A 13,278-nucleotide genomic window follows, 5' to 3' on the forward strand; every position below is an offset into this window, starting at 1 on the left:
TATAAAATGCTATCATTACACGCTTGCTTTTCTTTTCTTTTCTTTTTTTTTTCCTGATTAACCAGTAAAGATTTTGAAGATCAAGTAGAGAGTTGAACCAGTAAATCGAATAACAGACAGGCCTGCGACAGACCAAAGGATGAAGCCAAGATAGATGGATGCCTTACCCTTGATATCAATCACTGTAGTGTTTGCAATAGCAACGACAAGTGCCAGATTGGAAATGATCCAAGCCAAGACAAGACGAGTACGGAAAGAGCGGTAATAATCTTCTTGTTTCGTCTTGGCATCACGGTGTGATTTCTCTGGCTCAATCTTTTTGGTTAATTCGACTTGAGCATCAATAAATGCAGCATTGATATCCTTTTCTTCAACTGGCACTTCAACTTCAACTGCCAAATCACCTGAACCGTCCTTCTTTGCCTTGACAACACCCAAATCAGTAGCAACCGTGTTATCACCCTTGGTACCCCAGGAGACATCATGTGTATTACAGAAAGCGTAAATATTGAGCACGTTTGTATAACTAGGAGATAATAGGATGTACTGAATGAAGCTTGTAAACATGTGCCATGGGTCAAGGAACATAAAGCTGGACACAAAGTACATGACATAGGTTGCGCAGAGTGAGATAATGATGTTTCTAAATGTAGATTGTTCCAGCATCTCTATAAACTGACCTCCTGAGGTCTCGACTACCGTCTTTACACCGACAACCGTGATCCAGATAGCAGCAAACATCATGTAGACCATCAAGATGGCAAAGAAAACCATGGAAGAAGTGTAGGCAATCTTTGAACCTTGGGGACGGTTACCTAAGGCCATAATGAATTGAATGACAATAAGAATAATATAGATGTAATTGAAGATCGTGTGTAGCGTTTCTCCTGTATCTGGGCTAAAGGGTGGATCGGCAAGAGTTGAGCCATCGACACCGTGACCGAGAGCCTTTGTCAAGATAAAGAAGGTAAGATAAAAGTTACCCAAGGCGAACCATGAGAAGATCAAGTTGTACGTGTTGTAAATGTCTTCGACCATAAACATCATCTTACGAAGGTAAGAGTGATCAGATTGCCACACTTTACGCCAATGGTATAAAGCATAAACACCTGCAAAGAAGGAACCGTTCAACCAACGTCTTCTTTGAGAGATGAATTCATCCACCTTGTCAGGTACATCTGTTTCACCATAAGAGCTTGAGACGTAGTGCAATACCCAATGGGCTTCTTTCTTAGCCACCAGTTCGTAACATAAGATACGATCTTCAGCCAAATACATGTTGGCCGTAAAGATATCTGCATCGCCACCATGCTGTGTCTCACCCAAGAAATACTTTTCGAGCGGTCCATGTCCGTTCACGTCGTTCTGAAGCGCCTTGAAACGATAAGCTGAGAAGGCACCAGGCAAGACAGAAATATAACCAAAGACAGATTCAAGAGGCTTATCCAAAATATTAGACATCTTGTATTCAAAGTTCTGGGCTGCGACTAGGGGATTCAACAGCGCCACACCTGCTGTACCAGCCATGGCACGAATTTCACCACAGGCACCAGCGATGTTGGAATTGATATCGAATGCTTTCCAAAGATGATAGATAGATGTTCCACCTGGCTTTGTACCGACGTCAATCAAGACACAGATATGAGGGTCAATGACGGGACCAAATGCTTGAAAGAACCAACGATGGGAATTGATCTTTTTCTGATTTTTTTCCTTGAGACAAAACAGGATCTGACAAGGCACGACGTTCTTTGAGCCTGCCTTTTTCACTTCCATATTTGGATCAACTGATACCTGTGTTGTGTATTCGTAAATGTGTGCAGTCACTGGTTTACCGTGAACGACGTTCTTGGCGATACCGTCTTGATATACACCCAAGAGAGCCAAAACGGAAAGCGTACGTTGATTGATCTTGTTACGACCATCAGACACGATACACACAACTACCTTTTCCCAGCCATTAGGTCCCCACGTTCTTGATCGATCTCTTGTACAGAGGTGAGCAATATTTTTCATGACACCATGCATTGTACGAGCAAATAAAACTTCGTCTTCCTGTATGTATAATTTAGGTTAGCATCAGCCCTTTTTTTAGTTTAATGTCACTTACGTTGTACATTGTGAGTACGATAAATAACTCAGTTTTTCTTCCCAACATTGGCTGACGAAGTGTATAACCATCAGTTGCAAAATCTTTTGGATCACAGGTTGCTGCTGTATATCGCATGTGTGTGAATTCTTTACCATCCTTGATCGGAACATCATTTAGATAAGCAGTTGGCACAGGACAATCCAAGACGAGATTACCCTTTGTCAATTTGACTTGTCTGGCTATTAAAAAAAATTAGTGTTATCTTAGTTTATGTCCTCGATATGTAGCAGAAAAATTCTTACTTGTCTTGAAACGGCGAGGTTGACGTCTGGGGGCTTGGCCATAATGCATATTTGGAGAAGGTGGAGCAGGATTGAAGTAAGCTGGACCACCTGGACTGACAGGGCTTGGATTATTGTTGAATGGAGGATAAGGTTGTTGAACGGCTGGACTACCAGGGAAATTGGGAGGAGGAGGACTTGTGGGATATTGAGTTGGAGGATAAGCAGGTGAGGTTAATAGAGGTTGTTTGTCAAAGTGAGGCTGATCCTCTGGATAAGGGTCTTCAAATGGTGAGCGATGCACGGGAGGTTGATTCGAGAATTGTGTATCTTGAAGTGGGAACTGATCATGTTCCGGTTTTGGCCCTTCAGGATACATTTTGATTGTTGAGAGAAAAAAAGAGAAAAACAAACAATCAGGTACTTTTTTTTATATTTATTTAAACTGCAATTTTCTTGTGAAACAGTTATTTATATCACTTGGCAAAAATCAGCCACACACTCACACCAAGGTTTTTTTCTCCCCTCTAAAATGGCTTTTATTTTTATTTTTTTTCTTTTAGTAAAATGTCTTAAATAACCAATAATAAAAAGAGGGCATTTTTAGCCATTGTCCCCTCTTTCTTAATTGTTGTCCTCCCCCCCCCCCTCCTCCTCATTAACTTTTAATAGAAAATTTCCTTTTTCTCTATTTTGACCCTTTCAATGTCAGTTTATCGAAATAGATAAATCTTCAAGCTAGTCTCTTTTTTTCTTTCTCCAAAACTAACTTGATTTATCACAATCAATAAGCTCTCATTTCTCTATGTAGCCTTTTCACAGATCTGTCATTGTAGATTTTCTTATTTTTCTGATGATTGGTTATTTTGAACTCTTCTATTTTCTCAGGAAATTGTTTATATTTCCAAGCGGACAAAGCTTCCTCAAATAGCCTAGCTATCAATTATGCTGTTATTTTTTTCTCTACTGTGAATAAAAAGAGTCCATTGGGCTGCCAATTAGGATAACTTGTGCAATCTGCATATAATGTCAAAGTATGGTGCCACAAGCTATATTTTAAAATGGTCACTGTGGAATAATAACGAGCCCATTTCTTTTCTTTTTTTTTTCTACTTAGTATGTGGACAAGAAGACTCGTCTGCAGACCATACCGACCCACGCAAAGATGTATTAGATTGTACCAAACATCATCAACTCCTATACAAAAAACAACACTGCCTACGATTGCTCTTACCAGTCTTATCGCTGGCGGAACAGGATATTGGTTAGCATCTAAAAGCGAACCAAAAACACCTGTCATCCAGAAAAGGACCACAATGCCTACGCAACAAACTCTACACAAGGCATTTAAAGAGCTCCAGACTATTCTTTCACCTGAACATGTCACTGTAGACGAACAAGTCCTTCGAGAACACGGGTATTCCGACAACTCTTATCACGACGAAGGTGCGCCCAACATTGTCGTCTTTCCTTCCAATACGGAACAAGTAGCTGAGATTGTGAAAATAGCAGACAAGTATAGTCTACCCATCATCCCATTCTCAGGCGGAACATCACTCGAAGGCCACTTCACGGCACCTAGGGGCGGTATCTGTATCTCATTTACAGAACATATGGACCGTATCATTGCTTTTCACCCAGATGATTTAGATATTGTCGTACAACCTGGAGTGCAATGGGAAGACTTGAACCTGTTCTTGAAAGAACACAATTTATTTTTCCCGATGGATCCCGGGCCTGGGTAAGAAAAGATAGTAAATGCCTGTGTACTTTTTTAACCCCCCCTTTTTTTTAATAGCGCATGTATCGGCGGCATGGTCGGTACGTCCTGCTCGGGAACAAACGCAGTACGTTATGGCACGATGAAGGAATGGGTTATTAATTTAACCGTTGTTACGCCAGATGGCAAAATTGTCAAGACGCGTCAACGACCTAGAAAGTCATCCGCAGGATACGACCTGACGAAACTATTCATTGGCGCTGAAGGCACGCTAGGAGTTGTCACCGAGATCACATTAAAGCTTGCGGTCATACCTCAAGTACAAGCAGTTGCTGTATGTGATTTTCCTAGCATCAGAGACGCAGCAGCGGTTGTGCCTGAGATCATTCAAGCTGGTGTACAAGTGGGTGCAGTCGAGCTCTTGGATACAGTGATGATGAAGGCCATTAATTTATCTAGTCCCGATCTGGGTTATGCAGAGAAACCGACCTTGTTTTTTAAATTCTCAGGAGCATCCCAAATGGTCATCGATCAGGAAATTAAAATAGTGTCGGACATTGCCAAACGACATCAAGGAGGTGAATTTAAGTACGCAAAAGATGAAAAGGAAAAGGAGACCTTGTGGGAAGGAAGAAAGGTAAAGAGGACAGATGTGAATGATGATATACTTATATACGCGTGTTTTAATAGATTGCACTTTGGTCATCCACGTTGCTCAAGCCAAATGCATCTGTTTGGACAACAGATGTAGTCGTACCTGTTTCTCGATTGCCTGAGTTGATAAAAGAAACACAAAAGGATATCGAAACAAGCCCATTGCCTTGCCCCTTAGTCGGACATGTGGGTGACGGAAACTTTCATGTGTTTATCTTGTTTGATCAAAGCAAACCAGAAGAACATGCAGAGGCTGTTCGGTTGAATAAGAATCTTGTTGAAAGAGCCATTCAGATGGAAGGCTCTATCACTGGAGAACATGGAGTGGGTATTGGCAAAAAGAAGTATTTAGAAAAAGAATTGGGTAAAGAGACGATTGATGTGATGAAAAAGATAAAATATGCAATTGATCCCAAGGGAATCATGAATCCTGACAAGGTGCTACCTTAATAAAGTCATATTTTTGATTTTTTTTTTTGCATAATTTAAAACGATTGGTCTAGAGAATACATGTTTCAACTTAAATAATTGTTTAACTGCATGTTTGGCACTAAATATTAATCCCGCATAAACTTTTTTTTTTGCTTGACTTTCTCCTCAAACCTCTCCCTCTCTCTTTTTTATCTCCTTGGATCAGTGATGTTTATATCGAATATAATAGATGCAAAAGAGGGAGAAGCCAAAGAGGAGCACAAAGAGAGAGAGAGAATAAGTAACAAAAATACCTTGTGCACCATATGACTTTCCCTTTATGAAAGGAATTAGACAAACCCCTTATTTTCCTTTCTCCTTTTTTTTTTTGCTTATTTACTCTTCTCGCTTATCTCTCTCTCTCACGCACACCCACTTTTTTTTTCTCTTTCTTTTTTCTTTTTTTTTTTTATTTATTTATTTTGAAATATGGCAAACACTGTAAGTTGAAGGTATTCTTTTTTTAATGTCTCTAATATAACTTATCTTAGGAACGTGATACTCAAGTAACTTGACACTGACATATATAATACAAATGCTTACATTATATAGGTTTATATGGCAAAGATTGCCGAACAAGCTGAGAGATATGATGGTAAGTTACAACATTCCTTTTTAAAATAGTTTATTCACGTTATAAAATAGAAATGGTTTCCTTTATGAAAGACGTAGTCAAGGTAATATTTTTAAAGATAAAATATATATAAAAAAAAAAGCAAGACTGATGATAAAAAAAAGTTGAATGATGGCCTATCAGTTGAAGAACGTAATCTTTTATCTGTCGCATACAAAAACGTCATTGGCGCACGTCGTGCCTCTTGGAGAATCATCTCGTCTATTGAACAAAAGGAGGAGAGCAAAGGAAACCAAACTCAGGTATCCAAGATTAAAGAGTATAAGCAAAAGATCGAACAGGAATTATACGGTATCTGTAATGACGTATTGGACCTTTTGACCACACATCTTGTTCCTACAGCTAAAGATAGTGAGGCTAAAGTATTTTATTACAAAATGTAACGTACACAAATATTTATATCATGCGCGCGTGCGACTTACATAACATAGGCAAGGCGATTATTATCGTTATATTGCTGAATATGCTTCAGGCGAGACACGTCAGCAAGCAGCAGATAATGCTCATGAAGCTTACAAGAAGGCTACTGAAGTAGCTGAAGCCCAATTGGACGCAACACACCCTATTCGTTTAGGACTTGCCTTAAACTTCTCTGTCTTTTACTATGAAATCTATAATTCTCCTGACCGTGCATGTCAGTTAGCCAAGGATGCCTTTGATAACTCTATTGCAAAACTTGATGCCTTAAATGAGGAATCTTATAAAGACTCCACCCTTATCATGCAGCTATTAAGAGACAATCTTACTCTTTGGACAGCTGAAATTCAGGATAGTAAGTAAAGAAAAAACTAAAAAAAGGGGGGTTAACGATTGACGCGATTCATCATTAGCTGATGCTACCAAGGATACTACAGTTCCAGAAAATGAATAAGCCTAGAAAGATACGGTTACCTCTCTCTTTTTTTTATATATATCTTTAATAAGCAAAATAAAAAACTTTCTAGTTTTTTCTTAATTCATTTTATTTTTGATGATAAAGTATTTCAAGGTCACTGGGTCTGACAAACAGAGCTCGTTGAGGATCAGTATAAAAGTATCGAACTCCATCTACCGAACCATCACTCTTGCCCACTATAATAAAAATTGAGTCATTGACACATTTAATAATAATATAATGACTTACATCTACTTTCAAGCTCTACACCAATATAGGGCCCCTCTGCAAATTCAACGGGTCCAATATACTTGATGGTACCCAGTGTCGGTAAGGGACGATTGAGTAATTTAATCTTGTCGCCTATGCCAAGTACATTATTATCTGATTCATCATCATCACTTATATCGCTGCTGCCTATACTCCATCTTGACCTTCTTCCTTTCCCTCCATGTCCTCCTTTTGCCATCTTGGCCGTCAATGTAGGCTTGGAAGGTGATCTAGATCGTGCCGGTGCCACGGGCAATTCAAACTTTAATCGGCTCGGGCGCTCTTCTAATCGAGGAGGTGGTGGAAGAGGATCCAGAGGAAGCAATTGATCTGTCAATGATGTGAATGAAGAGCTCGTTCGAAGCATCGGTCGTTGTTGCTGTTGTTCAAGCAAAGATGATGTGGTCGATAACCGGTTACTCGTCTCCGTTTCTAAGAGATGGAGTTGAGCATCACCTAATGCGCATTCGGCAGAGAATGCTCTTGGCCTGGTCGGAGGACGAACGCGATCTGTGGAAACCATGGAGAGTCGACGGATATAGGATGATTTTTTGAATTTCCGTGGCTTGAAGCTGAAGATGGTAGTAAAATCTGAATCGTACGGTTTACTGAGAGCGCGGTAAGGCACGTTGGTATCCTCAGACAACTGACGTAACGTGGTCTTTTCGAGCTTCATGAAGCCGCCTTGGGCCTTGACCTTGGTCCATCGCTGAGCAATGTACGCAGCACAACGTTTTCTGGCTTTCAACAACACATCGTCAATAGCCATATTCTTGACGACCTCTTGTCGTGCGATCAGGTAACGGACGATACCTTGATATATAACGCCTGCGTTTGTTTCTTGAATGCCTTCTTTCAGTACATGAGACAAGAGGAAATCAAGAAAGTCAACAGAGAAACCAGCTCCGATGCCATCCACGCAGGACAATAGAATGGGGTATTCAACGCAGTAAAAATCAAAGAACTGAGACACCATGCTGACTGTATAGTGTAGAATGGGGTATATTAAATCCAAGGCAGGTCGGGACCAAGAAGGAGAAGGATCAGCGCAGCGAATATGGGAAAAGCAAAGGTGAAGAGCGTGTAGAACGTGAATGGCGTTATGTTTTGTCACATTTGAGAATGTGCGTGCTTCGATGTCATGGATGATAGTTCTCTGTTTGCGACTACGAAGAAACGAGTCTTGTTTGAGCATAGCCTGTAGCATATTTTCGCCTACTGTCGCTGCAGAAGGAACCAAGGAGGCAATAAGAAACGAAAAGGGACGCTGTGGCCAAAGTGAAGGAAGCGAATGCACAGGATCGCAATAAAGAAGAACCAGCGCTTGCTTCAGCTGCGGCAGTCCTTCTGCGTGCTTGTCGGACCAAGCCAACATGGAGGGAAGCAAGACTGCGCATTCGTGACATACGCACTTGAACTGATGACATAACTCCTGCATTTCATACAATAGAGCCTTCCCAAGAGTCTCACTGTGTCCAAGATAGTCTGCAGCATAAAATGTCTTTTGGATGACTCTCAGAGCATGCTTCTTTTGTAAAAGCCGACGTTGCAATGCTGATTTTGAGGGATCAGACGGAAGTGGGGATACCATGACTTTATCTGTGTAGAAAAAATGGAGGAGTGTGTCAACAATGGCTGCATTAAAAAGATCGTCTGTCAAATGAACGACTGAACTCAATGCTTCCTGAAACTGAGTGCAAAAGAGCGAGTAAAAATAAGACGATTGGACAGCCAAGAGGAACTTGTGAGCCTTGAAAGAGGCAATGTGAATATCTACTGGATATGTGTGGTTATCAGGACTTGTAGATAAAATCATGACTGTGTCAGGTTTTTTGGCTTCGTCAGATGATGATACAATGTGAATGGTTACATCGGTCGCCATATCTTCATGCAGCATTCGTTTCAAGTCACTGACTAATTGCACAGAATCGGGTACGGCGTCAGAATGCAAAGGCAAGAGAGGCGTGCCTAGTTGAATGCTGAGTGCTTCCAATTCATTTCGTATCAATTCTGATGTATCATTCAAGTCTGGTGATACAAAAGAAGCAGTGTACCAGAAACGGAGTAAAGAGGTAAATGAAGTTTGACGAACGACATGACTGATATCCAACTTTAAAGGCAAATGGGTTCCATCCAGTATTTCTGGTAAGTACCGTTCTATGAAGCTTTTTGGTGCTCGTGCTAAAATAATGGCTTTATATTGTAAATTAGTTTTCAATGAAGCGTTCGATTGTGTGTTCCTTTGTTTACCTCTATGAGCCCATATTTCAGCTGAAGGAAAACAAAAGCATACGTCCGCCAAGTATTCTTTAGGATGATTGAAGAGCTTGTTTAACGAATCATGAAGAGTACCAGGAGGTGTATCAAACATTCCTCTGCTACTTTCTCTTTAACAAAAAGGAAAAGGGAGAGAGAAAGGATATTGGTTATAGAAAAAAGAAAAAAAAAAATACACAAAATATAAAGCATATAAAAGACAGCGCTGAGCTCATAATTTCCATATATAAAAAATAAATGCTATTTTCGAAACGTCAACTGAAACGCAGCAGTAAAAAAAAAGGGAGGCTTATAAACGTAAGCACATCTAAAGAAACGAATAGATGCGTAGTTAAATAATGTAACCTTTAACCTTGTTTTTGCTTGTTTAAAGCATAATGCCTATAAAGAGTTACATTTTTGCGCATTTTCCCAATGTTCTCCCCCTGTAATCAAATGTGTAACCTACTGTTTCTAGAAACTATAAAGACAGAGAGAGAGAGAGAGAGTATGTGTCTAGTATAAATAAAGTAATTATTCAATGTCTGTGTGTCAAGATCTTCCGGGTACTGTTGAACTCAAGCGCAACGAGATGACTAATAGATTAGGCATAAAGTCCAATTTTACGTAATAGTTATTCCATTCCGACCGGAAGGGTCGCCACGCATGATGCCATGTTATTGATCCTACTGATAATTTAGTACTTAAAATAAACATTTTCTCTTTTTTAAATGTATGATTAATAAGCATAGAGTATAACGTTATATTCGATATAAAAACATTCGTGTTGTTATACTCGCTATAGTAATATACCCAAATAAACATGTTTAGCAAGGCTATGCAGCATCATTGATGAATCATAATAAATAACCGAGTCGTGACACAATCGTCTATATAAACACGCCTTTTTTTTTTTTTTTCCTCTTCAACCGTAAAGCACAATCAATGCATACTTGGAATACATTAAAATAAACAGCTAACTCAACTTCATGCAAGCTAATGTCGGACATGACACAAACAACTGTTTTTTGTTGCAATTCAACGCATAACCTCCCTCTTACAACATTATAAATAATACAGGTCTTTATTGAATAGGTCAAAGTACATTCATAAAAAAGTCACGATAATTCTGTAATCCTTGCTCTTTCTCTCTTTCTTTTTATATCAAAACAATGTTAATTATCTCTAAATAGGCAAAAGTAAAATGACTGCTCAGTTTATACAGAGTCATTACCTACATAATAAGAATGGATAAAAGCAAGTTTCCTCAGTTGATAGTGGGAAGAGGTTTATCAAGAAAGTTTAATAAGGTTAAAATCATATCATAACTTATTTCCATGGATGGGTAGCCAATCCTTGGCTTGTTATTAACCAAGATACATTACTTAAAAGACATCGAAAACAGAAAATAAATGCTGCAATATGAGTGGGCGATCTTTTGTATTTTGCATGTGGTTAGAAATATTCTGCTTATAGGCTCTATTATACAGATCCAACAAAGGAGATATAATGTGCCTACAATATCACTGTCATAGGTTCTTGTTCGCATGAGCTAGATATGATATGAAAATACTTAAAAAGTAGTGCTCAGCAAGTAAAAATATCCTTTTTTATATTAAGCTGCAATGAGTCATATATATGGCTGCAAGATATGTCAAATCAGTATTATGATGAAGCGGTTCTTTTTTTGCTACTATCGATTCTGCAGGTTCCACAATTGGTGACCCTTTTACCCCAAATCTTATTGTCATCCATAATGCTGTCGCTGATCATTCATAAGGCCACCTTATATTGTAATAAACCATTTATAATCATAGCTCCATGACAACATCTCTAACCCAGGCTTTGATCTCTACATAATAAAGAAATTACTTGTTTAGTAAAGAGATCTCATAGCAACGATGATATGGAAACGTGGATTTTAAATTGGTCATGCCAACCAATGAAATGACCGCATGGACGATAAAAAGATAAACAATGAAGGAACGCCCCAGCAGGGCAGCACAGACCCTTAGCAGACCAATGGCTGATAATAATTCGATTGAACCTTTCATCATGTGGATCATCGTTTGATATTAAAATGAAATTTCGCTCAACTTTATTTTTCTTCCTTTTTTATTTTGATAAACATCAGTTTAAACCAAAACTTTTTTTTTTTATTTCGGGAATCTCGACATTATGCGCATTGCCATCATTACAGAAAACTTCTTTCCCAAAGTAGATGGCGTAACGCGTACGCTGGCACGATTACTAGAGCACTTATCACTCACGGGACATCAAGCGATTGTATTAGGACCTGAGACAAACATGAAGAGCTATGCGAACGCAGAGCTGGTTGGCACCTTTGGGATACCGTTCTTTGCCTATCCAGAACTCAAGTTAAACTTTTGGCGACCAGGACTGACCCAAAAGTTGTTAGAGTTCCAACCTGATGTGATCCATTTTGTTGACCCTGTCTTTCTCGGCGCGTTTGGTCTGGCTGTCGTTCGGTACTATCTGCCACACGTTCCGATCGTTTCATCCTATCATACCAATTTGGCAGTTTACTGCGACCACTTTGGATACGGCTTTTTCAGTTCAATCATGTGGAAATGGAATCATTACTGTCACTCGTTTAGTCAGTACGTCGCCTGTCCATCGCCATCCACAAGAAGCATCCTATATCAACACGGATTTGAGCATGTGCGTCTTTGGCCTCGAGGTGTGGATATTTCACTATTTTCAGCATCAAGAAGATCAAATCAGTTGCGATCAAAGTGGACTGAAGATAAAGACAAGATTGTGATTCTATATGTGGGAAGGCTTTCGTACGAAAAGAACATACATTTGGTGCTAGATGCTTATCAACAGATGGACCACACAACATGTCACCTTGTCCTTGTCGGTCATGGTCCATCATTTCACGATATCGAAAAACGATGCGTGTCATCCAATATACCCGTTACGCTCACAGGCTATCTCCAGGGTAAAGAGCTGGCCGAGGCTTATGCTTCAGCTGATGTCTTTGCTTTCCCTTCTAGCACAGAAACATTTGGTCAGGTCGTACTGGAGGCAATGGCATCAGGACTGCCTGTTGTGGGGTTAAATGCTGAAGGTGTACGCGATCTCGTTGATCATGGATCAACCGGCTTACTGCTAGATACTTCAAATCTTTCACTTGAACAACAAAAGAAAGGATATCAAGCACTACTGGAAAAAGTCATTGGTGATAAGGAACTACTAAAGAGGATGAGTGGAGAGGCAGTAAAAAAGGCAACAGAGTATACATGGTATGAAGCCATGGAGCGCATGGTCCAGTTGTATGATGCTTCAATCTCAGCGCCAGATGAGATTGTCACTGATGAGCACTCGCCTTTATTGTCACATCATAAAAAGCTAATGTATGATAGTGGAGATAGTGGTGTTGAAGAAGACTTTTGTATCGATGAAGCTTTAATCAAGGAATAACCACACATGGCCCCATGTTTATACATACTTACATACATACATACACAAATATACGCTTATATAATATCATAATATGAATAAACTTAATGTACAGGATTTTAATTACTATATATTTAAACTGGATTTCTGAATAATAATCATTGCAAAACAAGCTTAAGTGGCCTTTTAAACAGTCAAGGAAACATTTCTGTAATGACCTCTATACTGATCCAAATGATCAACAGTTGAGTCTTTGCTGACAGCTCGTATATATTATGCAGCTACGTGAATCAGCATGAATCAAGCCGACATTTAGATGACTGTCGTCAAGGACGACTGAAATCATGACTGTCATAAAGCAATTCCCCGCGCCAAAAATTTTGTGTCTTGCTCCTGGGCCCCTTATTGCGGAGCTGTTCTTTAAGGTGAAAAGAAAAACATCTCGACGATGCCTCTTCTCCGCAAGACCGAATGAGATGCTGGCTTAGGTTTCAGAACAAGATGGATAAATTCATTTAATATCATTGTTTAAAAAGATTCTTTATCATGGAAGAAGTACTTTTAAGAATAAATTAAATTTTGCAATTCCATTATTCTTCG

General features: G+C 39.4%; 5 protein-coding genes across 5 annotated transcripts; 3 read left to right on the forward strand and 2 right to left on the reverse strand.

Annotated features, from left to right (window-relative positions):
• Positions 1-52: 52 nt before the first annotated feature.
• RHIMIDRAFT_221275 (chitin synthase 2) lies at positions 53-2,787 on the reverse strand. The gene is made up of 3 exons (XM_023607429.1): positions 2,395-2,787; positions 2,111-2,331; positions 53-2,055 (listed from the first exon to the last, which is right to left on the reverse strand). The coding sequence occupies exons 1-3, from the start codon at positions 2,750-2,752 to the stop codon at positions 58-60; spliced, it is 2,577 nt and encodes an 858-aa protein (XP_023470747.1). The 5' UTR covers positions 2,753-2,787; the 3' UTR covers positions 53-57.
• A 902-nt stretch (positions 2,788-3,689) lies between these two features.
• Positions 3,690-5,197, forward strand: RHIMIDRAFT_195724 (uncharacterized protein; the record flags this gene model as incomplete). The annotated part of the gene is made up of 3 exons (XM_023606064.1): positions 3,690-4,114; positions 4,172-4,730; positions 4,784-5,197. 3 exons carry the CDS (start codon positions 3,690-3,692, stop codon positions 5,195-5,197), a joined length of 1,398 nt encoding a protein of 465 aa, XP_023470748.1.
• A 450-nt stretch (positions 5,198-5,647) lies between these two features.
• RHIMIDRAFT_243168 (14-3-3 family protein) lies at positions 5,648-6,723 on the forward strand (the record flags this gene model as incomplete). Its single annotated transcript, XM_023609907.1, has 7 exons — positions 5,648-5,659; positions 5,710-5,724; positions 5,771-5,813; positions 5,864-5,895; positions 5,957-6,231; positions 6,284-6,624; positions 6,683-6,723. 7 exons carry the CDS (start codon positions 5,648-5,650, stop codon positions 6,721-6,723), a joined length of 759 nt encoding a protein of 252 aa, XP_023470749.1.
• A 90-nt stretch (positions 6,724-6,813) lies between these two features.
• Positions 6,814-9,367, reverse strand: RHIMIDRAFT_232483 (uncharacterized protein; the record flags this gene model as incomplete). The annotated part of the gene is made up of 3 exons (XM_023607752.1): positions 6,814-6,923; positions 6,976-9,189; positions 9,247-9,367. The coding sequence occupies 3 exons, from the start codon at positions 9,365-9,367 to the stop codon at positions 6,814-6,816; spliced, it is 2,445 nt and encodes an 814-aa protein (XP_023470750.1).
• A 2,014-nt stretch (positions 9,368-11,381) lies between these two features.
• Positions 11,382-12,795, forward strand: RHIMIDRAFT_252779 (glycosyl transferase group 1). Its single transcript, XM_023610973.1, has one exon. The coding sequence runs from the start codon at positions 11,431-11,433 to the stop codon at positions 12,697-12,699; it is 1,269 nt and encodes a 422-aa protein (XP_023470751.1). The 5' UTR covers positions 11,382-11,430; the 3' UTR covers positions 12,700-12,795.
• The last annotated feature ends 483 nt before the right edge of the window (positions 12,796-13,278 follow it).

The sequence above is a fragment of the Rhizopus microsporus genome, assembly GCF_002708625.1.
Source record: "Rhizopus microsporus ATCC 52813 unplaced genomic scaffold scaffold_1, whole genome shotgun sequence".
Taxonomy (NCBI): domain Eukaryota; kingdom Fungi; phylum Mucoromycota; class Mucoromycetes; order Mucorales; family Rhizopodaceae; genus Rhizopus; species Rhizopus microsporus.